The 25,894-nt window shown below is 40.1% G+C and overlaps 1 protein-coding gene across 3 annotated transcripts in view; it reads left to right on the forward strand.

Annotated features, from left to right (window-relative positions):
* LOC136784729 (uncharacterized) overlaps positions 1–25,894 on the forward strand; it is a 104,123-nt gene that overhangs the window by 58,985 nt on the left and 19,244 nt on the right. For 2 of the 3 annotated variants that reach the window (XM_066745603.1, XM_066745605.1), the window contains exons 3-6: positions 11,734–11,913; positions 22,471–22,607; positions 24,463–24,751; positions 25,123–25,517. In XM_066745603.1, the coding sequence (XP_066601700.1) occupies positions 11,734–11,913; positions 22,471–22,607; positions 24,463–24,751; positions 25,123–25,517 (1,001 nt within the window). The remainder of the gene's footprint in view (positions 1–11,733; positions 11,914–22,470; positions 22,608–24,462; positions 24,752–25,122; positions 25,518–25,894) is intronic. The other variant, XM_066745604.1, reaches the window with a different exon arrangement.

Genomic DNA, 25,894 nt, shown 5'->3' on the forward strand with positions numbered 1-25,894 from the left:
AAGCTAGGGCAAAAAATTATGAAAAAATATAAAAACGAGTCTATACGACTGAACTCTTATTAATGGACCTATTCATTTGCAATTCAATTAGGATTGGGACGCTTTTCAAACGACATCACGCCTCGGACGAATAATATAATCTCTTTCAGCAATGATTTAAATCCAATGATTAGACGCGCGTGTTGCTTGGGTTAATTAAACCTTGATTAATAGCATCAGTAATTGCGAACAACTAATTGCGAAATGTTTACAATTTAGTCTGCCATTATTTACGATCGTTACTACAATTTAAATATTTACACGCTTTAATTAATAATTTTAATTTTCCGAAAATTCTGCTGGAAGTGTATGTTTTACACGTTTATAAAGAAAAAAGAAAAGACTATATGTGCCAAAACCACAGAATAGCTGGCGCGAGCAAAAATGTAGTCAGATCCTGCGAGCGAACCATTTGGCACAGCGGAACCATTATTAGCATAGTTTCAAACTTTCCAGATATGCATTTCTAATCAGTTTTGATATAGCCTTATACATATTAGCTTAATAGCACTCCAAGTTGTAGAAATCGTTAAGCATATATTTCAGCAGGAGCGTTAATATAAGGTTATAGCGAATGAAAAAAATAAAACTATATATCTATATGCATGTGCGTTTTGATATCGAGTTATCGAGAGTTGCGCGGGGACGATATAATTCGGCGATCAACCAGAGCAAATACACACACTTGGATCAGCTGCAGATATAGCAACAAATATAAATTACTATACGAATCGATTATTGGAAATTCCTGTTTACCTCGGACACCAAAGTGCGTATACGTGTGTTTGTGCGCTAGGGTAAACCATATGCATGTGCGAGTGAAACTCAAGAAATATATATATCGCTGACTTTTAGCAAATGGAAAATTCTCAGGCTTCATTTTTACTCGACACTCGCGATGCTTAATGGCCGGTTGAGTATAGTCGAGGCGCCATTTTCAAAGTATTTTCATCCTTTGAATTTCCCTACAGTCGATAAAGAGCAAAAGACGGCGCGGCGTGGCGAGCAGAAGAATAATCGCCGCGTGGCCATGCTTGTTGGATTTTAAAGCGGTCTCTCTCTCTCTCTCTCTCTCTCTCTCTCTCTCTCTCTCTCTCTCTCTCTCTCTCTCTCTCTCTTTCACCAATTTCACCCCGGTGCGATCACGCTCTATCGCCTTTAAAGGCAAACTCCAAATTGGATTGGACGATCCTCGCGCGCAACTACTGCATTTCCGGCGTCTATCCTCCATGTATCTCGTTCTCTCTCTCTCTCTCTCTCTCTCTCTCTCTCTCTCTCTCTCTCTCTCGTTCACCCCCATTTCACGTTACACATTTATTCGACTCGCTGTCCTTAAATCTCACTTTTAAATAGAACGAAAGATCATTATAAAAATTCAATTTACCCTGCCACATTTTCCACCTCTATTCCTCCTACACACATACGCTTTCCACTCCTCCATCTCTATACGAAGCTCAACGGTTAAGTATTTCTTTTAAAAATTTCAATCGATAGATTATTTTCATAACTTTGTTAAATATACAGGGTGATTTTTTTACCAGTATCTATCCTGAATAAATGGAAAACAGCAATAAATATTGAATTTTCCAAAGATACGTCAATTTTTGCTCTTCGAGAAGGACATTAAATAAGCATATAAAATATATTCTAAGTGGAGAAATATCCAAGCTATGAACGGGTCAGCTTGAAATTTTCAAATGCTTAGCCCTATATTTTTTTATTGCATATTCTGCTTCTTACTTATCTCGTAAAAGCTTTCCAAAACAGTATATCAATTTATCATTCGAACCACAACCGTTCGCTAGATATTGCGAATTGAAATTATAAGCAGATGAGCAACTGTGAGTGTGCATGCGTATAGCACAGTCACGCACACACTACTTTCGTTAAACCAATGCCTATATGCACACACACACACACACACACACACAAATTTCAAATTGAAATATATAGTGAGCCACTGAATGGAATTATTAATTAATAGATGGTGTTTTGGAAAGCTCTTCTCTCAGATAAGCTACAAAAGTATGTAATAAAAATTGAAGGATTCCATTTATATATAAAAAAATGAAAGTGACCTTCATAATTCGTACACTCCTTCGCCTACAATAATTCTTATGAAATAAATCAATGCCCTCCCCTCGAAGCAAAAATTGACATGCTTTTGGAAAATTCAATATCTATATTGCTAATTTTCATTCACTCGGAGTGGATTCTCATATAAAGATCACCCGGTATATGAAAAATATAAGAATAAAAACGCATTTTATTATTAAAAACAAAATTATAAGTAGAAAATGGAAGGAGAAAGAGTTTCAATTGAGATGTGAAGCAATTGAAGAAGAGTTGGAAAAAGTGGAGAAATGTGTATGGGGAGGGGTGGGGAGGGGGGGGGGGGGAAGCAGCAATCCCGTGGTAGATCGACCTCGGGCACTCGTAATATTAAAGTGCACTGTGAGACACTCCGCGTTTGAATAACGCGTGAGTTCCTTCAAACAAATCAGGTCGGGTATCGCGTAGCAGTGGTGGTGAAGGAGATGGAGGGATGAGAATGAGAGATAGGTCTTGCTCGCCCGCAGCTACAAAGGAACAGCTAGCACGAGACGCGCGCAACGTGGCTTCACCGCGAAAGCCTCCACAAGGTTGCTGCTGCTGCTTTCTCTCGTCCAAATACAAAAAAAAATGAAAAAAAAAGGAAGAGCGCCGAGCTGGGGCTTTCGTGATATTTGACAATTAGACTCAAGACGCGCAATGGCATGAAAAATAAAGCCACGTATGCGTAGCGTCAACGTTAATATCAAAGAACGTTAGCTATTAATTATCGTAACGAGTACGCCAACGCCACTACTGCTGCTTTCTTTAATTAATTTTCCAGCGAAACACTTTTTAACGCGTTGATTAAAGCTGAAATAGTTGGCAAATTGATTGTACAAGAGGTAGAGAGAACAAAGTTATATGTACATATAACAATTGCTGAAAATTATACCAAGCATCGCGAAGCATAGGAATCAGCATGAATTTCATCCATAGAAAGCAGCAAATTTCCTTTTTGCTGCTAAAGCCAACTGGCCTTGAAAATATACCGACAAAAGCTCATTAATTTCTGGAAAGGAACCGCAAGCACCAAGAAACAGCAATAAATATTCATGTGTATACCGAGGGTTCTCCTTCATTTGCACATGTTTTTTCTATAAACATTGCACTATATTACCCTCTCTCTCTCTCTCTCTCTCTCTCTCTCTCGATATATATACGTATATAGGAAAAAACGTCTCTATACAACGTTGAATTTTATATTTAAAACAATCGTCTGCTTCTTAATCGTAACATATTTTGTTCCATCAAAAAAAAATATGCGAAGGTTGCTTGATTAATTTATGAAGATGATCGTAAGAAAATTATATTAATACTGGAGCATTGTTAAATTTTCATCGTTAATCGAACAATGAAAATTAATGTTTTTTTATTCGACATGATGAAAGAAAAGTGAGCTAGAGAAGCGCGAGGGTATATAAGAAGGAATATTTTTCATCCTATTCAGCGACAACGTGCAGTGTAAATACTATACAAGATGCGATAGTTTGTATAGGGGTATGAGAGGATTTTTAAGTTTTTATTCAAAGGCCTTTTTCTCTGTTTTTTTCCTTGAAAACAATGTCAAAGTATGAAATTTGAGTTAAAAGATATCCTTATTCTATCTAAACGAGCTAAGATATAGTCTTTCAAATTACGATGAGATAGATTTAGTTTTATACATATATAACGTACTGCAGTTATGCTTACATACAGCGAACGCTTAACTGATTAATTGCTCCGATAGAAATAAATTTACCCAATTATTTTATCTCTATAATAACGCTTATGCTGTACACTGTAATAAATTATTTAATAAAATATTATACGCTTTATTTTTACAGTGATTTCGTAACTATACCTATTACATTGTTCTTTTACCATTGAATGTAAATTTTCAGCGGTTGCTCCGGGTTACAAAGCTGCTCACAATTTTGATTGTATAATTTTACAAAAAATTGTTACAATCTTTATTAAAATGGTTTGATGAAGCTTGTGAATGAACAAACTTGGCATTTGTAACACAGCTTGGAAGGATGAAAAATGCTCAACTTATATTGTTAAATAATAAGAAATGAGTGTTTAACATGTACAATGTGTATTAGGGTTGTCGTTAAAAGTGGTATTTTTGCATTTTGACCGAAGCACCCTCCAAATCTCTACTCCAGATAAATAAAAAAAATATCCTTGAAACCTGGGTGCTGAGAAGAAGCCCTAAAGTAACCCCTGAGCCGCTTTCTTTTTCCCATTTAAATATACAGCACAGAATTTTGACGAACTGGAAATTAATTTTGCATTTTCCGTAATTATTTTACCTCGAATACTTTTAAACTGTATTAAAGCTGTCAAGTATATAAAAGTGCTAGTATTTGCGAGAAATTGGAGAGCTAATTTTCTTTTACATAGAAAGACTGTCACACATCGATGCAATTGACCCTAAAACCGCTTTTCTCAGTAACATGATAATCTTTGTACATGTGAAAGATAATTCGCTTCAAATTTCTGCAAATACTAGCACCTATATCTAACAGTTTGGTACGATAACAATTGCGGAAGATGCAAAATTTATTTCCACTGCCCGTGAAAATCCTAACGTTGTTTAAACGGGAGAAACTAAGTGACTCGGATTCTAGCTTAGAATTCCTTCTCATCGCCTAAATAACAAGAATATTTTTTTTCTTCTATTTATTTAGAGTAGGTTTGAAGCAGGGGGGGGGGTGCCTCGCTGAAAATAAAAAAAAAACACCATTTTAAAGAACCACGCTAATATATGTATATATATATATATATATTGCATGCATTAATCCAGTAAGAATATGCTTTAAATGTAACACGAGTCGACTTGGAAATTTCTTCGTAACAAGTTTTCGGTCGGGTCAAACGCTATTTTAATTATATTGGGAGAGAAGAGGAAGAGCGTATAACTGAAGGCCTCGTTAGAATTTGTTCGTGTAATTTCAGTGCTTTTCGAAAGTTCGACATTTGGGGATATGAAGCTCTAGCCGGAGATTCCCATTGACGATGAGAAGTTTGCCGGTTTCGAAAGATAGATGACTTTCGCAGATTCGCATCAGTTCCGGTGTTTCGTTTCTTCTGCAAATTTCCTTAGAAACTCGTAACTCCGATTTCATTTATCTCATATCCCGCAGGAGCTTAGCCATGGAAAAAATTTGTAGGAAGCATCAAAAGAATTCTTGATTGTTACTTCTCATGTGGTAGAGAAATATAATATTCCTCGAGAGGCGAAAAAAATGTTTGCATGCACATGCATATATGTAATTGCATGACTGGGGTGATGGGGTGAAATTATTGTTAGTTGTATTTCGAGCTCTTTTGTAGGGGAACTTTCGTGCTTGGTAATGGTTAATGAAGAAAAAGCAAGGGAGTAGAATAAAGCGCAGAGTGGAGAGTAAGGAGAACATAGTCTGGCCAGGAAATAGAGATCAGAGTTAAAGATGTTTATTCTTAACCGGGGTCTCTTGCTTGATGGCAGCTTGCACTTTAACGTTTACCCGCTACGTAAAGCGGTAATTGAATCTCGCTGCTAGCTGAAAGCTTAAACTTTAAGTACTCGCTTCCTCAACGAGCGAATAAACCGACTTAGTACGACAACGACACTGACGCTGACGCCAATGTCGCGCCGTTAACTTGTACTTGTGCGCGTTTTTCAACCGTGCCTCTCCTCGGCGCAAGGCCTTGAGTGACTAAAAACGACCATTCCTGACCGTCCGGCCCCAACCCTCCTCCCTCCTGCCCCTTTATACCCTAACAATGACCCTACGAAAGACTCGATGATCTCTCCGATGATTATTCGAACAAACATCGGACAAAATATTTCACTCTAAACGTAATACACCAAAAAACATTTATTGCGTTTGATCAAAGTGGCAGGTACATTGGTGTCATGCTCAAACATTTTACCAAAAATATTCTAATTCAAAAAAGCAGTGAAATCAAAGTGTTAGGCAAGTATTCTTAAATCTAGCGAAGAAAAGAGTCTTATATTTTTTATAAGCGAGTGATGCAGATTTCTTATTTAGAATATTATCGCGAGCTTGGAATAACCGAAAGGATTATTAAAAAATAAAACTTGAAATTACCCCTGCTAATAGGGGCTTTTAAAATAATTACACTCATATCTTTCAAGAGAAAAATATTTGCAATATTGTTTCGAAAAATAAAATTCTGAAACAAAAGAGGACTTGCCGCGCACATGCCTTTTATATTTAATATCACTGCAATCATACTACAAAAGTGTTGGTCGTCGTAAATTAAACATTTAATTATTTTATGCGCTATTTCAATAAGCAGGCAAGGCAAGTCATCTTTTGTTTCAGAATTTAATTTTGGAAACAATATTCCAAATATTTTTCTATTCAAAAATATCAGTCTAAATATTTTATAAGCTCTCATTATCGTGGGTAATTACAAGTTTTATTTTTTAATATTCGACCTAACCAAAGAGAGAGAGAGAGAGAGAGAGAGAGGGAGAGAGAGAAAATATTTCAGTAAACGTCCTATAAAAAAAAGGAATCGGTATAATGTGATGTTTTTGATTGATTTTTTCTTCTTTTTTAGAAATGCGTTGCAAGCTTACAAACGACACAAACACACAGACACACAGATTTCAATAGGACTGTGTTGTACATCCCGGGTATACATGCTGTACGTGTGCTACGACAAATAGCAATGTATTTGCTCGACGAACGCCAGTGTACCTCGTATTTAATTCCCATGTCGCTCAGAATGAATGATTGGTCGACATTTTTCGACGGCTCGAATACTAGCAATACATATACGTTAACGCGATCACTAAGAGCGCATCCGATTACCAGTGTGAAGTTAGCACCCTAAATTTTAAAACTGGAAAAAAACCAAAGAGTTCTGGTAGCACCCGGACAAGTTCTACAGGTGCTTGCTAATTTTCAAAAAAAGTTCTACAGATTGAACTCGAAATCTAGAAAAAGATGATGTGCGGTGCCAAGTTCACATTCTCTAATATTCAAACGCTAATCGTCCTTTGAACTAAACGTCCTATCGATAAAATCTATTAGACATTGTTAAAGAACTTTTTGGAGTGCCATCAAAGTTCTAGTAAAAAATAGAAAATGAGAAAAAATTTTTTTGTTTAATTTACGATTTTTAACCAAAATTCTGATGGCACCCCGAAGAGTTCTATAACTATGTCTAATAGATTTTATCGACAGAACTTTTAGTTTAAAGGATATTAGCGTTTGAATATTAGAGAATATGAAGTTGGCACCCGAAATAATTTTGTTATAGTTTTTCGAGTGCAATCTGTACAAGTTTTTTGAAAAATAACAAGGAACTGTAAAAGTTGTCCGAGTGCTACCAGAACTGTTTGGCTTTTCCCATTTTTAAAATTTGGGGTGCTAACTTCACACTGGTCATCAGGTTACTACAAGTAAGATGGCCCGTAAATCCCTGGACACACACACTCATTATTTTCCTATCTTCAGCTTTTGCGAGTATAGATTGGATAATTTGCTTATGCCTCGTGCGATCGATGATAAATGTAAAAAGGTTTATTGGTAAGCGAGGATTCATTCTTCGGTGTATGCTCTCTATCGTTACGATAAACTTTGATGGCCATAAGAACACGTATCGTAAAGAATTTGCAAACACGATCCAACAATAAAGCCCACTATGAACCAAAACTAAACCATTTCGAAATTCAGATTTAATCCATATTGAGCTTTACCGCTTTAGATTTTTCTTTTTATTCGCATTGATCATATTCCCCTGCCTAAAATTGCAATTCGCCCAAGCATTTTTTCACGTGACCTCACTGTTTTTTCATAAAACAAAATAACACGCTCGGGATTAATAGTATAGTATGATATTTTCTATATGATTGGATGCTATAAATAAACAAAAAAAGATATTTGTTTATGAAATTGGTCGAATTGAATTTTGTATAACGATTGTATCCCATCGTGAGCTCTGATGATACAACGCACTGGAACACGCACTCACGTCGCATGCACACACGCGTATAATGGGAGAATCAATAATTTATCAATAAAACGAAAGGTTAAGATACATGAATTCATTCATCGTCGCTCTGCAATTTTTTGCATAAAATTTGACCTAAAAGATATCATTGGACTTTATTGAAATAAGAGTTATAATTATATTATGAAAAAAGAAGAAAAAAGTAGAATTTGGAAAATTTCTTTCTGCACGAGAATGACGAGAAAATGGAGAAATTGTTGTTAATACATATTGGGTAAACCTCGTAATAGACGGAGGTGTGTGTATCGATGAACCAAAGAGTTTCGATTACAGGGGAAAACTGACGTGAACAATGAGAAAGCAGATACTGCAGCTGCTACTGATAAACTCGTATACATAGGATGGCTACAATGAGCATATAGCTACTGTAATAAGCTCTATATAGTGTGCTAGTGCTGCTGCAACTGCTAATGCTGCTCCGAACTTGGAAAATTCATAAAACGGAAGCACGAGAATTACGTCAAAGAGACGCTGAAACAGAAATTAATATTTCGCCAAAGAGCTCGCTAATGGACGCAATATGCTACGCTAGAGTTTTCCTATTCGTCTGCTTGTGAAATTTATTGCGAATAAGAAGACATTTGTGGTAAAACAAGAGAATCACTCATGAGTTTTCAATAGCTTTCAGCGCACACATATATGCATGCATGTATATATACAGGGTGTCTCACCGTAGTATATATATTGCATTTTAAATCATATATATATATATAGACAAACTACGAGTGTCTCAAAGGGAAACGCGAGTAAGACTGGGAATTATATTAGAAAGTACAAATATGAGAGATAGGAAGCAGACAAGCTGACAAATGTGACGTTGATGAAATTATAGTTAAAGAAGTTTCGACCTAGCTCTACTGGCAAGAGTTTTGCAAAAGTATCGCGCCGTTTTTATATCCGGAGCAGCGGAAAGTTTTTCTTTGGAGAAAAAGAAATATATATTTGTAGTGGCGACTAGGGTTTGTTGGCTATGGTGGGAAAAAGGGGACGAAAAGCCATGTTACCAACCGAACTTACGAGATCCAGACACACACGTACGAGAGTTCCCGGGGCTTGTATTAAGCGGCTGAATACCCAATGTAATATCCTGAGCTACCTCCAGAAATTCTTGGTCCTCTCTCGCTCCTCCTCCCTTCCTCTCCAAGCCCCCATTCGCCAACCAGCCTTCACGCCACTATTTCCTTCCTATATATATGCTATATGCGCCTTATCCGCCTTCTCGCGCGCGCACCATCCCTGACAGGTGCCACGTGTACGTTCCGCACACGGAATAAATGACAGTTCAGCATTCCTGAATTTTAGAAATATCCAAGTTTCCGCAAGTTCAACGACATAATTTATCATCTCGCGCCATGGAAAATCAACTCTCCTGCAAGAAATATACTTTTCTCTCCACTTATTGTTCCTCGATCAATATTATTATATACGTCATACGTTGCATTATTGCCGCATGCAGCAATAATAAGTTTCTCGCGACGTCTCACTCGCACGCCCGTCGAAATTCATACCTCTGAATATTATATGCATAATATATATAGTCTGAATAAATATGTTGACAATCCTATTTCCATCGCTGATGAGATCTGCTTATACTCTGCAAATTGTAAAAGAATATGGTAAAATAATCAGGGAATCGTGTAAAATGAGGTGTTTGAAGGGGAGCGAGAGAGTATATAAGAATAGGATAAAGGGGCGAGAGGAGTTGGTCAGGAGATAAAAAGGTTCTGGGGAGTCCAGAGGGGAGAATCTCTTTGTAAGGGAGAGAGAGAGAGAGAGAGAGAGAAAAGGTTAGGAAACGCGCGAGGTGAGGCTAGATGAGAAATGAAGGAAGAAGAATAGGGGGAAGAAATGGTCGCGGGCAACACTCTCGAAAGTTCCTTGGCGCCTTCGTCGAGACCGCTGCATATTTTCCAACGTTTAAACTTTCCAGATGACTCTCGAGAGAGGGAGAGAGCTTGTACAGTGGTACATGCGACACTTTCTTCCAGCCCAAGGACTTGCTAATATCGCAAATCTAGAAAACTCCCCTTCGCCTTTAATTACTGTCTCTGCCCAAGTACGCGACTATTGTACAGCGAACGACACGTTTTATACAGCAGCAGCAGCAGCCAACCCGATGAGAGACTAACGATAAAGAAGAAGAAAAAAGCAGTGCATGATAATTGGGGTGGAAAACGCAATGGAACTTTTTGGCTAGATGCGGCGGTAAGGGTCGAGCAATCAAAGTCAAAGTTTCACCGCATGCACCAGCGAGTTACTTGCGGAGCCGGGAGCGTGCATTAACCAGCCGGAAACCTGATCTCGATTTGATCAGGAAGCCCCAAAGAAGTTCTCCGGACGCGAACTTCAAGGTAGTCCCCCGAGCAGCACAGCAATGCGAGAATTCCCCTCGTACTAATTGCGGTCAGTGGTATTCTCGAGTCCAAGGGGGGCAATATTAACTCGCACTTGTGAAAATTTATCAAGCAGCACCCCAAGCAACCAGGAGCTTTTGTGTCCTTCGATGCTACCGGATATAATTTCCATTATGGTTAAACTATTGGCGATTAAACGGGAACCAATGTAATTTCGGATATAAATTCGTAGATCCACCCTATATATATAGTCCCACAATGCGGGCACGCGATTCCATTGAAGAAAATACAAAAGCAAAGTCGTGAATATGGTATTGATCAAAGGTTCAATATCCTCTGACATTTAACGGTAGAATCGAAAAGCATGCAGTAAGCCACGCACCTATGTGTGTGTTACCTATGGTATATTCAACCAGGCATCTCGATCGGTTCAAACTTTCTTCGGCTCTGCGGTTCTATATCCTTCAGTTTCAGCTAGTTGCTTTCCAACGCTAACAAGGAAATTCATTATGTACAAAATAATGACTGTTACAGTCGCTGTAACGCTTCGGTGGGCCCAATCGGTTTACCTCACTCACGTCCATGTATAAAGGCTTCAAACTCCGATATAGGCGAAAGATCCATAAAAAGGGAGTACCTATACCTCTCGCTATATACATATACTTCCCTTAGGTAAAAGAATAGCGTAGCTCTCTCACACAGCAATAATATCCTTCAAACGCACGCATCCCATTTCGATAATGAGTATAGAAAGAGAGTAAATAATTGAAATAAAGTATATATATAGTCGCGAAGAGTCGAGAGCGCAGATTGTTAGGAGGTATAATAATCGAAGCAATTACTGCTCCCCTTGTAAGTGGAGTTTGTTGGCAATGGCTACGGTATACCTATATATATATATATATATATATAGGAAAGGAGAATTAACGAGTGATATCGTGATGTAGTGCAGTTGGTGAAGCTAGTCCTGCAAGCTCGAACAAAAGCTTATCTGTTTGGGCAAGAACGGTTTGTCCCAGCGTTTTGCAGCGCAGTGCAGTACTTGTCTCTTCCAGGCTTCCCATAGAGAAACATATACCTAATACACGTTGCAAAGAGAGAGAGCAGCGCGATGTAGCATTTTCTCTCGCACATTTTTTTTTCTCTCATTTTTTTTAACTTTTTCTTCTTTCTTTCCTATCCCGTATAGCTCAGCGCAGAAAGGTTCACGAGTCGAGTTTTCGTGTTTCAGACATGCGGTGGTTGTACAGCTGCGTCCTGATGACGATGGCGGTCCTGTCCTGCACGGCGGTCCTGTGTTGCAGGCAGAGCGATTTCAAATGTACCAATGGCCGGTGCCTGCCCCTCAACAAAGTCTGCAACTTCGTGGATGACTGCGGCGATGCGAGCGACGAGCAGCGTCAATGTTCGCGTAAGTCTCCAAACTTTTTCATTCCTCCGCCGCGACTTTGGTCCTCCCTCCTCTCTAATACTGGATTCGACACGCTAGCACATCCCCGCTAAGCGATACACCTGCCAACTTTATACCTCATCCTTCGGATCCCTCTTCGCCCGGCGCAAACTCTTCCATCAGTGTCTTTCTTCGCACACATCTCCCACTTACTTCCTCCTTAAATCCACGAGAATCCACCTTCGAGAAGCTTTTTCCTCAACTATTTATAACATTTCCTCGAATAATCCATTTCTCATTAAAGCTCAACTTTCATTGTCCTTCCTATACCGTCGCTGGAATAAATTTCAAGAGAGGCAAGGACGAGTAAGATCGATACGAAGCTCGTAAAATATTTAAAAATATTTTTAAAGTGATTTTTCAATTTTGCTTGAAATATTGAGTAAGCATCGGGAGAGTATAAACTGTTGCCTTAATTGACCGATCTCCGAGGAAAACAAAACTTGACGAGAAGCAAGAGAGAAGAATGGAACAGGCTAATGAATGCGTCGGTATACTTTAGCTTCCACGAGTTTCGAAGACTCGACGGTACTCCAAGGCCAAAAGCGTAATTTCGGATCGACTCGCTTTTGTTGTTATATATGACCTATCCACACTTTCAGTAATCGTTTTATCATCTAATTTTTATTCTTAACGCAGCCACAAAGCAATTTTAGTAACAATGTCCTTATTTAAGCCTAGTCAGATAGATCGAAACCAGATTACAAAACCTGCTTTTGATCTGTTTTGACTTCAAGTAGCCCAGAAGCAGGCCACCATTATATTATCAAAAAACATGTTATCGAACTAAATTTTAGGTTAAAGTTAGACCAAACTTTTCGACTCGGCCAACTTTAAACCGATAAATCAGAGCTTTGATTCAACGGAAAGAGACTTTACTGTCAATTTCGTTGACGCTTCCCTTTCGATATAAGCTAAAGCACCTCGTACATTTCCACTGTTCCGTAATTCTACGCGCACACAAGTGAAACTATACCAATTATAAATATTACCTCCCTGACATCCTACATTCCTGATCCAGGTTCTGTACGAAATTTATTTTCTTCCTATTTTTAAAAGAGGATCCTCAAAAGCGCTCAATAAGTTGAACATTCTAGTCAATGAGACGGCGTTATTTGTAGATTAATTTTGAAGCTGTTTTATATATCTATTCGGTAATACGCGCGCCCTATGAACCGTTCCAACTAATAAGGTATTAAAAAAAAAAGTAATTTGTGACAAAAATCTTTAGTCGTTTTTCGAGAATCTTACTGTTTTGTCAGATCTAGAGCAGTTTGCTGCATCATTGGAAGAGCAAAATAATTCGAAAATAAATTTTCAAGTGAGGCCATAGTCTTTTCTGGATATACATATGGTTGTCGCGACGAGAAGCGAAAACTTATTAGTTTCGTGTCTGAAATTAAAGCATATAGTCCTTCGAATCCAATAATGTGTAAGTATTACAATTTCAAAGCTTTGCAGGGATGTCCATTTGTGTTTCATGGATAACCGCCATAATATTGATGATCGCTGAGACGATTGGGCAAATTATGATGCTGTTTTATATGTCGGATTTCAATTCGTTGAGATTTCATTTATGCTCGTGTGTTGCCCGATTTTTCAAAAATGTGAAAAATGTTTTAAACGATGTAGGTTCTTAAAGAATTTGCTTTTTCGAAAATCTTGAAACAACTATATAACTCTAAATAGTGAAAGTCTGTAGAGAGAGAGAGAGAGAGGTTTTCTTAAGAAGAGAGACAATAGCCGATGTTATAGAAGAAAGTAATAATTTACGCATAGCAAGGTCAGAATTTAAGAACTCGTTTTGGCGATCCGTAATGCAGGTATCCATGACCCACTTAACGCCATCTGGTGCAAGTAATCCCTGCAAGCCTCATCCGTCGTCTCCTCAGTCGTTTCGCGTCGTGTCGACGTTAAACCGGCTTACACGCGATTTAACCTCTAGTGGCGATTCTAATCTCATCATCGCGTGCATCAGCGAGCTAAAGAAAGCGGCATAAATTCCCTCGTGTACCCTTAACGCGCGCTCCTCCATTTGAGGCTGGAGCGCTGCTTTTATTCCATTTGCCAACGTTTTACCTCTGTTTTTCCGGCTATCTCCAACCAAAGCATTGCCGACATTATCAATATTTATCTCCCAATCTCAAATTCAAAGCTACGCACCAACTGCTAATTTAATCGGATATATAGCTTTCTTGGTAAGCCGCTGCTGTATACTTTCGTCGGATTGTTCAACACATTACGATAATAAATTTCATCTTTCCAAGTGATTTATCTTTATTTCTCCTCGTATTCTCTTAATTCTCTTCGGTGTAATTCTCCTGGAAGACTCTCCATACCACTGGCACGCATAATCATAACTGGAGTCTAAAAACTGGGTCTTGTGCGATTTAATTCCACAGCGACGGATCCTTAGTCTCCAGCTACGATGAGCTTGTGCGCAGTGCAACAACGATGCTAATGTCGTCGTTGCGTGCACCTAAACGCTAGAAAAAGGCTGCTACTGCATAAATTCTATATATATATATGTAAGCTGCTATTCTCGCCCCTCTCTTATCTCGCACTGTGCATTACAGACTTTGCACATGCTACACGGAAGAATGTTACAAGACAACAAATTCCGAGGGAATATTGTAAAGGTAATAACGCTCACTCGGAATATCTCAGTTTGCTCGTGAAACATTTAGGATGCGAGAGATTTGGCCCTAGTAGCACAGTATACAGGGTGTTGCAGTATTCACGCGTTGCGCTATAAGGGCATGCGATAAAGGGTCTTTTGTCTGCGAAGCTATATTTTAGGATTACGATTCCTCCTCTCCACCGCTTATTCCACTAAAATGCGTAATCTTTCACTTATCAAAGTTTTCTATTTGGTAAGCGCGCGTATAAGGTAATATACGAGAGAGAGAGAGAGAGAGAGACGCGAATTACGTAACGTTAGGCGAATAATATAGTTTATACGCGCACATATGCGCCATTCGGGACGCGTGGGCCATTCAGGCTAATTTTAATTAAAGATAAATGTAAAAAGAAGACTCGTAAAGCATTTGATATCATTTTGCAATGATACTGTAATCGTTGCAACAGAGGCAATCGCACGGTCGTCGTTACTGAATTATACATTTACTGCTTGGCGAAAATTTATGGGGAAAGCTTAGGATAAAGATATTTTCCGTATCTGTGTACGCCGCGCTCTTTTCCGAGTTTTATCACGTCTCTGGGTTGAATTAACTATCAGGTGTTGCACGGGATTACGAGACACGTAACCTATGAGGCGCCGGGGAATGCTGGTGAATCGGATTCATAGTTTTAAGCTAGGTTAGGTGAGCTAGGCTTGGTTATGTTGTTGGCGCTATAGTATCGCATCATGTGGGTCGCGCGCGCATCGTCTTAAGAAAACTGCAGCTTCGCACAGCAAAGCCGGCGGAACGATGTCAGAAATGGCAAAGACTGTTTGCATAGCTGCGTGGCGACATTTACCAAATACACTCGGAGCTATCGTCGTCCTCGTCCGTTTAATCTGCCAGCAAGACCGAGTTAAACTCGAGAAGAGAGCTATGGCATAACCTAACCTAAACCGACCTGCCATCTGTGCAGGCTTGTGCTTCAAACTGCACCTCCGCTCTACTCTGCGCACACACAATTAAGCCAACTTACAAGTGGCGTTTGCATATGCAACGATGCGTTTCGCCACCTCCCACGCATTGTACAGTCCGATCCCCACCCTGCAATACATAGCGCAATCTTTCAAATTTCATTCGTCTCGATGATTTTATTACCTATATGTATAACGAACCTAGACGATCACGGTCTGTAGTAAGTAGCACATACTTTTTATCAATCTACCGACTCTTTTCAAACTGTCTTTCATTATTTTTGCGTCTATATACAAGTTCCATTAGATACATATGAATTAATCGACGATATCTTGACGACCGCCAGGCAAGATTTTCCGGCAGTTAATTTATATTCTATATACGTACGCCCTGCTGGAAACTTGACCCTCGTCTTCCCATTTCGTACGTATACGATGAGTTTTTGCAAACGATCGTCTTTTAGGGTTGTGTCAAGTTGGGAAAACCTTAAACTCTACGCAAAGTAGGTACGTACACGTGTCCGATAAATTTACAGGACACTACGTTCCGGGCGAATTTTCACGTTCGAAGGGCGTAATAGTTTCGGTCGGAGAAAGTTGGAAAGAGCAATAAGAGCATTGAGGTAATAGAGTTCGGCCACGCGAAGCCGACGTACCGAGTACCGACACACGCCTTACGGTGCAAAACCATGCAAGACCAAAAAGCAAGACTCGAGAGTCGAGGCTCCTGCATATTCCTCTCACGTATCCATCGAGTCCTGCGCTCACGTGGCAGCAAACGACCGGAAGGGAATTCTGCTGTGCGAGAGAAAACTTGCCAGAAGATTACGAAACAAAGAAAGACTGCTTCATGCCGCGAAAATAAAACTTTTAGATACGAAGCAACTGCTGGAGCAACTTTTCAGCTTCCATACTTGTCCAACTGATGGATCAAAAACTATTCCCGTCTTAATCGTTCCTTCCTTCGCTTTTCCCATTTAAATATAATATGCACGCTCGTTAAAACTTGTATCGAAATTTCAGAGGGTTTTATTCGAAAGAATAAATAATATAACGAAATGCGAATTGTATGCTCGTAATGAAAAACAAAAGACAATAGCATTTAGCTGAAATTGCCTCTCTTCTTCTCTTTTCTCCATAATCCGTTCATTCTTTTTCTCAAGCCCCTTTCGCTCTTCTTTACCGCGCCCCTCCTATTCAAGTCCGTTGCTCATCCGTAAAGTCAGTGTCCTTAACAAAGCAGGAATTCTCAGTACACTAATTGCTCTGCCTAAGCGTTAATTCTATTAAAGTTTCTTAAACCAGGCTAATTTCACTTTGTGCGACCACTGAACATTTCTACATTTCCACCCCTTTATCTTTTCTTCACAACTTTAAAGGTACGTGGTACATGTACCTGCACGTTCCAATCCGATAAGAGATACCGCAGTGTACGTGTAGGACTTTCATGTCGTGCATAGCAGCAATACGCTCCTGTACTTTGACAAAAATTGAAATAACCATGCAGCGAACGGCTGAGATTAAGGTCGAGCCTCATCCTTTCTCTCTTTCATAAGTCTTTCTTGGCTAGATAACGTATAATTGCGGGAATGCAAAATAATAGGTTACAGCGGTAGGGAGATTGGGTAAAGGATCGTATATGTACGATGTAACGGTCGAAATGAAAGAGCAAAGGGAAGAACGGGGGATAGAGGCATTGATATTCTGTGGCAGCGGTTGTGACAAATGAAGCACGTATCTTCGAAGCACGAAGAGTGAGTGAGAGGGTAGTAGGGAAATATTAGTAAATAAATAGAGAGAAAGGAAATAATGAAATGTACAGTATGAACCGCTTGCAATTGGACGCGTAAAGGTCGTCGATAAAAGCTGCCAGGCTGGGAATTAAAAGAGAGTGCTGTGCTGTGCTGTGCTGCAGCGTGCGGACAAAACAAAGCACCATTCAAACCGAACGGAATGAAACAAGCGGCTTGTAGGTTATGTATGCGAGTACTAAGCCGCGTGTATGCGTTCTCACACGAACGAGAGTACGCGCGCGGACCAGTATACCGGAAAGCTCCTATCGGCTCTGCCAATGGGAAATCGGAGAATCTCACGCTGGAGAACTTACCAGCAAGAGCTCCGCTCTCTACTCCCCGTCCCATCACCAACGGCTCCCCCCCCCCCCCCCCCCGAGAAAAACACTATTATAAACACCGCCACATACCATACCAAATGGTGGCGCTGCTATCTGTTCTAATGCGCTCGCTCTAATTTCCTTTCATCTTGCGGATCGAGGAAAAAAAACGAGCGCATTGCGATTGATAAATAGAAACTCACGAGAATCAAAGATAAGGGAATTAAGCTACGAGATAGAAATCCTTTAAAAATGCTTACTTCACTCTCCTGCAGCGTTCCTTCTTTTTCACAGCGAGCGATAAAGGGCCAATTTGCCGGCACACGTATACAGGAATCTATCTTCGTCTTTCAATTTTCGCTCCTGCACAAGGAATAAGGTAGCACACTATAGGAAAATATGCAAAATTATTTTATAGAAATTACGTCATTGATCTTCATAATGCAACGAGATCTAATCGAAGGCAAATGTAATAGTAAATTGGAGAGCGTTGTAGTCTCGCGCGTACATAATCAGCTTTTCCTGAATGGAAATGGTCATAAAATACGTGGTAATGGAGGGTGGGTAGGTATTATATATAGGAGGGTGTGGGGAGGGGGGTAGTCGTGGAAGAGAAACTCTCGTGAATTTCGAAGTTACGTGAATTGATGGTGGACCCGTAGTATGAGGGGAGGGGGTGGGGGGGGGTAGGGGGGGGTTGTGCAGGTGAGGGTATAGAAAAAGGGATAAGTGGGAGAGTCGGTATAGTTTCGGTGAATGCTCGCAGCGAAATCATAGGAAGAAGCTTGAAAGTAGCAGGTGGAGCAGTATCCAGGATTTCAATCTCGAGTACCCCAGGCATTATTCCACGCGTTTGGCGAACGGCCAAATGCAAAGCAGCAGTACCAGCACCACCAACATCACCAGCAGCAGCTCGGCAAGTTGGGCTTGATGTCGCTACATAAATAACCTGTTTAATTCAAGTATTTCCCTCTGTTTAATGCCGGCCAGTGATCGTTCCAACGACGCACCGTTCACGTCATCGGTATCCACACACGCACACACACGTATACTTAGGTACAAGTTAACGTTACGTCGTCATCGGTCGCATTGGTGGCAAGATGAAAAATTATACACGAGAGTGTGGAAGGTCGAAGAGTGGGAAACGTAAAGGGCTTGAGTATGTGGCAAAAATGTGTGGTTAGGGTGAGGGTTGTCGTACAAGTGAAAAAAGGGTGAAAGGGAGGGAGCGAGCCGGCGGGCTGGAGCTCATTGAAAAGGATATGGTCGCTTATTCTGCATCCATCCACGTCAGGGTGTCTACGCACGTAAAAGCCTACGGCGTATGGAGTACTCGTCACAAATTGTGTACGCGCGCCAGCTGCTCCAAAGCGGACGTGAAAATCCGGCCTGAGATACAAAGCCCCTGCACGCACCCTCCTTCGAGCTACCCCCCATTTCCCACTCCTACACTCTCTCTCTACTTTCCTTTTTACACGCCAACGTCCCACTCTCGTGCCACGTGAAAAACCACGTTTCCTACGTACCCTTACATCATATATCTACACTGCACGGCTCGCTCAGACCACGCGCAACCGCCATGCGTCACGCGGCACAACGGCTCTCACTCGTCTGGCCCATCTTTCCCTTTTCCACTGAAAAAGCCTCGCCATGCAAGCGTGCCTCCGCGTCGTTCAAACTTTAAAGCTCGAACACATTATTCAACAGCGCACTATTACTCGTTGCTGACTCGTGTTTCCTTTAATTCTTATTTTCAGCCTTGTTTTAAATCGTACGGTATATACGCCGCTACATCCGCTGGCTGATTGGCTGACTGGAGAGGTACCTATACTACTTTTGGCGAAGCTCCACATGTTTTTCTCGACTAGCAACGCTCCGCCGGCTTGTTTTCTACTGCAAAACTCACTCTCTACTACGGTATACACACTTATACATTTCTCAAACGGCCGTTGAGAACTCCGCTAAACAGTCCCGTATAATCCAACCGGGCTTTACGCGACTTCCGACTTTCCACTCCGACGGGAAACGACGGCATGGCTCCCTTTAACTATAAAGCACGAGGTATTTTCATTTGCCTCGCCAATACTGCCAAACTCCTACCTCGTAAAAATATCTTTGGCATCGAAGCTCTGCCCGTTTATTTTAACAGTCACCTAAATTCATTCTCTCTCTCTCTCTCTATATATATATATATATATATATATATATATATATCCACCCTTCACTTTTACCAAAATCCAATAACTTTCTCTTTTCCTTTGATCGTTACAACAGTGATTAGTTGTCAATGTTTAACCGAGGAACCGAAAGAAAAGCTTCGAGTAAATGTCGAGTAATGGGCATTCATCAAGTAGTTGGATATTTATTACGAGACCCCAAAGCCAATTTCCAAGGAGGTTAAATGGCCTGAAGAAAGAGCCGAGCAGTGACGGAAGTCAGTAATTCGTCGGGCAGTGGTAGAAGCCGACGAGGCGACGCTCCTAATACTCGCAGTCTGTGTCTAGTCAGGCATCACCGTTCAAAGCAAATTGCTACTCGTTACTCACTATTCGGTTATTATTCACTATATTAACCGTCGCTCTTACACACCCATCACTTTCGTATTGCCTATATTGGTATAGTACGTATAGCTTTTCAGCTATACGAGAAAATTTTGCGGAGAGAAGCAAACGGAATTGGTATATATATTAATACTTTGAACACTGATGGATAATTGCCATATTCTTTACTCGCTATTCGATATTTCTTCATTATTAACCATAATTTTGACTATCCTGTTATTTATTGTCTATTCTATAGTATAGTATACTGTACGTGTTATTCAACTAGGAATGTTTACAAAGAGAAGCAAGAAAGATTAGTATATGTTTTTAATAGTGTGAGTATATTATCGAAGATTAAAGTTTTTGTTATAGAGAGTGGGTTGATATTGATAGCAGTCTAGCCAGTCTACATGTATAAACGGTAATGTAATTAAGCGGAAGACCTATACAAAGAAATAAAAGAAAGTAATGGAAAGGGTGGAGGAGGTTTTTGGCGATATTTAAATGTAGGTAAATGACACGCGAGTAGCGAGGCTAGAATAGTTGGATAATCGTATAGGCGAGGGTCGCATGCATGCATGACCGCGCGGCACCGGTCGGATCGCGCCCAATATCGAGTGGTTTTTTCCAGTCTTTTCGCTTTTTTATTCGACTTTTTCAGCCGATTAATCAAGCACTTGTCAGACGGTCGAGGGCTTAATGGATTCAGCGTTTGTGTAGCACAGAGCGGCTGGCCAGTGATAGCACGCGTAGTCCTGAACGAAGCGGCGTAGATGCTGGTCAGTCATTGGTGCACACGCGTTATATATAGGTAAATCAACAACTCTGCTACGTCACTCCATTGAGATTTCCTTCCTTCCGACTGAGACCATCCGTCCTTCAGCGATTAATTTATTTATTTAAAATGTACTACACACACACATTGTCATACGACTCGTCGCAAAAGCACGTACCGCGCGCACTACTTTTCTAGTCTTTTCATCCATTTGTATATATACCTATATACAATAAGCAAACCAGTCCCTCCCTCCTCCCTCTCGTTTTAACTAATTTCTTCATTGCATAGCACAAATTAACTCTTCGTCCCTCTATTTCTGTTTCATCAATTTCCTCTAATTTAAATTCTCTTTTCTCCCTGTTGCAATTACAGCTTCGCAGTGCGTTTAAAGAAGACGTTTAATGGTTTAGTTTGAATTGTAGGAAATGGGGTAAAATAAGTGAGGAGTGGTACGCAGTTGGAGAGAGGTAGGTGCGAATTCAGTAGATTCTTGAGATGAGGCAATACCCGTGTCTCGCGAAAAGCCTGCGGCGTTGTCACGCTTGATAAAGAGGCTGCTCGAGTCCAGGGATTCTCGACTCTGCAAAGCTGCAGGCGAAGGCTTCTCTCACTCGAACCATTAGATTAGTAAACTAGGATTCTGATTAGGAGTAGAATGTGCTGCCAGGGAATGCATTGTACATTTCTCCTGGTCGGGGATGCAACCCTACCCCACTTGCTCACCCCATGCATCCATGATGAGCCATTGAAGCCATACAATGGTCCAGCATGCAACAAGACCACCCGCACCCCGGCTGCACCCTCGTGGCTGAGCCAACGCAATGGGATTCGCCACGAAGCTACACCATTGCGCTTTACCGAAGCCACATCAACTTCCTCCATCCACCCCTTTCTTTATCATTTGCTAAAATCCCCATAAACCCCCCTTTCCTCATTTTCATTATCCTATATAGTCTTCACTTTGAAGTTTCCTTTGATGCTTTACACTAGAGGTGCTGATTAAAAAATATTATATAGGTCAATGGTACGCAGCATGGAGAAGTGCGTTATTTCGTATGAAGTATAGTGTGTATATGACCTGCAGCAAGTTGAAAATTAAATGTTGCAATTATTTATTTATTTATTTTTTTATAGAACTCTACATTAGCCATTTCTCGGTGGTATATGCATGGTGTTGGAAATTGCTTTTTGCACGGGATAAAACCATGACCATTTTGTGATAATGTTAGCGTGCGACGAAGGGTGAAAAATTCATCATTTGCACCAGAAGCTCGTATTAAACGTATTTTGCTCGTATTTAACTCTCGAATTAAATTGCGAGGATTCCAACGTTCGTATACATTATACGTACATATGTATACATATAAATAGCTAATATACACACACGTTGAACGTGCTTGAAGAGTTTCGTGTGGTCGTGATGCGTCCGTGTTTAAATCACAGTGAGAAATCGTTGAGCATTGGGTGTTTTTTTTTTTTTTTGTTACAGCTTGCAACAAAACGTATTTCGGGGATGTGGGGAAGACCTATGACCTCGAGCTGCATCGACCTAAGGAGGATAAGGTGCCTTACATCTGCAAGCTCACCTTCAGTGCCGCAGGACACGATTACGGCGACATAGTTCAGGTAATAAATCTCTTTGCCTCTTTATCGATTTCTTTCTTATCTCGACCAATTATTTATGTCGTATTCAATTAAAACGCGCAGGACTCTTTATTCTCTTTCTGGAGATACAACTTTTTCATTGTCTCCCATATATATATATATATATATATATATATATATATGTACATATACATAAATGTATCCTTTATATACCTATGTGTATACCTCTATGCTGTTCAATGACTCATTAACTATTACTCCCACGTGGAAACAAAAGTTAATAATATTTGCAAAAGTTAGGGAAATTAGGTTTGTTTTGTAATGATTGCCCTTTATATTGACTCGATAAGTCCGAAGGAAATTCGCCAGCTACGAGCAAGTCAAATAGAGACTCCCCCCATTTTATCGTACTTGTGAAATATCCGTAGCAAAATTTCAGGTTATAATTCATCGTAACTTTTAGAGTATTTGAATAATCCTGGAAATAATTACGGCTAGTGCTATATTAAAGTGCAGGTAATATAACTCGAGCCCCGAAGGACGCGTAAGTTTTATCGCTAAAATGCAAACAAGTAGTCTCTTGTGCTTTTCAAAAACGCACCAATGTTTAATACTCCTGAGAGTTATTCGCATGCTCAGACTTTTTATTTCGAATCTGCAGGTAATTGCAATATGATTATTATAATAACGCTCTGAGCTATGCAAATATATATAAATAGAAAATAATTGTGAGATAATTAGTTAACGATCGCGAGTATATATATTCTCGATCAATTATAGATAATAAAATTTTGATTTACCGTTAGAGAAATTCCATTAAATGTTATTTGGACATAAAGGTGATTTTTGAGGGGGCGATATCGTAAAGGGAAACGGTATAATCGCAGCAGGAGAAAAAAACAATATAGGCATTACAATTAAGCGCTGAGAGCGTTTTATTCAAACGTTAGTTGCATCGGCAGAAATCGGATTTGTTCGCCACAGAGCGTCAGAGTATCTCTAGGCATTTCGTGCAAATAAGCGAGAATAACGAGGCGAAAAGCTTGGAAAGCCGCTCGAGTCGATTGATCGAAGCTCTTGCTGCTTTGTCAATAGCGACAAAGTATTGCCATAAGCCTCCGGTATACCAATGAACAAAAAAAACTTGCTCTATTATCGTACGAAAAGGGGAGAGGTCACCGTGACTCTTTCCTTTCCTGCCAGAACCTCATCCGTCCGATCACTGATTCTCCGCACATATCACTAAATGTCAGCCGACAGCTAAAAATAATAAACTCGGACCAAACTAGTTTTGTTAAAGACATTCGGTCAAATATCAAAGTGGACAATCATCGTACATACTTAGACTGACGAATGAATCTCGTGAAATTCGATTGTGCAAATAAACTCACCTTTGTGTTTTGATAAAAAATAAAATCTTATCCTTGTGCCAATCCAAAATTCTATAGGGTGCTTTACTTTATTCGCCCCTGAGTGTTGATATATTATCTTCGTAACTATATATAGAAGATACCGTCGCAGAAAAGTCTCGTTATACAAACAAATTTTATACCCCTTATATTTATGAAAATGAATGAATTTTTACGAATTCAGATTCTTAAGTGCGATGTTACTCCAACGTAGAAAGGATATATTAATTCTCGAATTAATTTACAAAAAAAAACAAGTATAGTCTGATTTTTGTAAAAGTTAAACTGCTATACCTATCGAGAATGAATAAGAGGGGGGGGGGGGGGATTCGCAAAGGTTAGCTACGGTATTTGATTTGGTTGAGAGAATGAATGTTTCTGGTGAAAAGATATAGAAATATCTAAGGTTGGAGAGGTTGGCACAATATTGTCGAAATTGCGAGCTGACGGTGTTCGATCTGTTGCAGTTGACCTTCCACAGCTTTACTCTTGGGAAATTTGTGTCGTTCACCGCTGAAGGATGTCCGGATGGTTCCCTGCAAATCTCGGAGGCTGGTCGTCCCGACGTCGGTGGCCTCTGGTGCGGCACATCTTTGGGACCTGCGATCTACTACAGTGAGACGCCCACGGTCTCTATAACGTTGAGACTCCTACGGCTCAGTAAGGATCAAACGGGATTCAACTTCGACTTCAGGATGGCGTATAAAATGATCAGAAAGTCTGAAGCCGTGGTGCGCTACGGAAATCCTTTCGTAGGTGAGTGATCCCTAGCCACTTTACTTCAACCCCCATCCTTCTCTCTTTTTCTATACTATACACACATTCATATATATATATATATATACTTTTATCTTGAGAGATTCATTTCTACGATCCCAACATATCAATTTTGTCCAACTTCTCACGCCCTTCCTATACTCCTGTTTCCCCAACACATGGAATTTATTACACTCTTGCACATCACTTCTGCTCTCGAATTAAACCAATTGAGTCAGCTCTCTACTATAATTGCTATATATGTATATACTTTGTCTATTGATTATTATAAGAAAAGTATCGAAGGTTGAAAGAGCGTGAGTTTTAGAGATTTTCAGAATTGATTGATTAAAAGATAAGTTCTTCATCAGCAGACGTGGAGCAGATAACGATGCCAAGTCCGACAGTGACGTCATCTATGTCTTCGGTGAGTTCTGTAACCTCCTCCTCGTCGTCGTCGTCGTCATCGTCGTCATCGTCATCGCCATCGCCGTTGATTTTATCGTCATCGACGATCGCCACGTCGTTTTCGTCGTCGTCGTTCACAGTGGAATATAGCAATACTTCGATTTCAATGGCGATGCAAACAGTGGAGGAATATGCGACGACCACCTCAACAAAGTCCAGCACCGAACAGTACCTCGGCGACCTTATTTCCGGTACTTATTGCTCGCGAATATTCAGCGACTGCGACAGGAAGAAATGTAGGCTGCAGTCTCCCAACTTTCCTGGACTTTATCCGCGCAACCTCACCTGCTACTACGCGGTAAGTCACCCAACTTACCATCACCCTCGACTAAAACTCGCCGAAGAAACAAGAAAATTACAGCGCTCTTCCGGAATAAATTCAATCTACAAAAACCGAGCGGCTCTTTTAACTTTGCAACTCGGTAAAAACAACCACGATGCATCTTGAGAAACACTCGATGTATAATACACGATAAATAGAATCTTATTACCAATAATTCACCGGTAATTTTTCAATAGACGCAAATTCAAAACTTTTTGCGTTATTTTGCAAAATGTACATGTAGGGTAGAATGCAATGGGTACGGTTGAAACGACTAGAATATCTATATAGAAAACTATTAATCTGAAATTAAAGAGTCTTGGTGGGAAGATAGTAGCAGGTGATAGTCTCAA

This window comes from Prorops nasuta, unplaced genomic scaffold (genome assembly GCF_024137725.1).
Source record: "Prorops nasuta isolate Cenicafe-Biocafe unplaced genomic scaffold, Cenicafe_Pnas_1.2 PNAS00067, whole genome shotgun sequence".
Taxonomy (NCBI): Eukaryota; Metazoa; Arthropoda; class Insecta; order Hymenoptera; family Bethylidae; genus Prorops; species Prorops nasuta.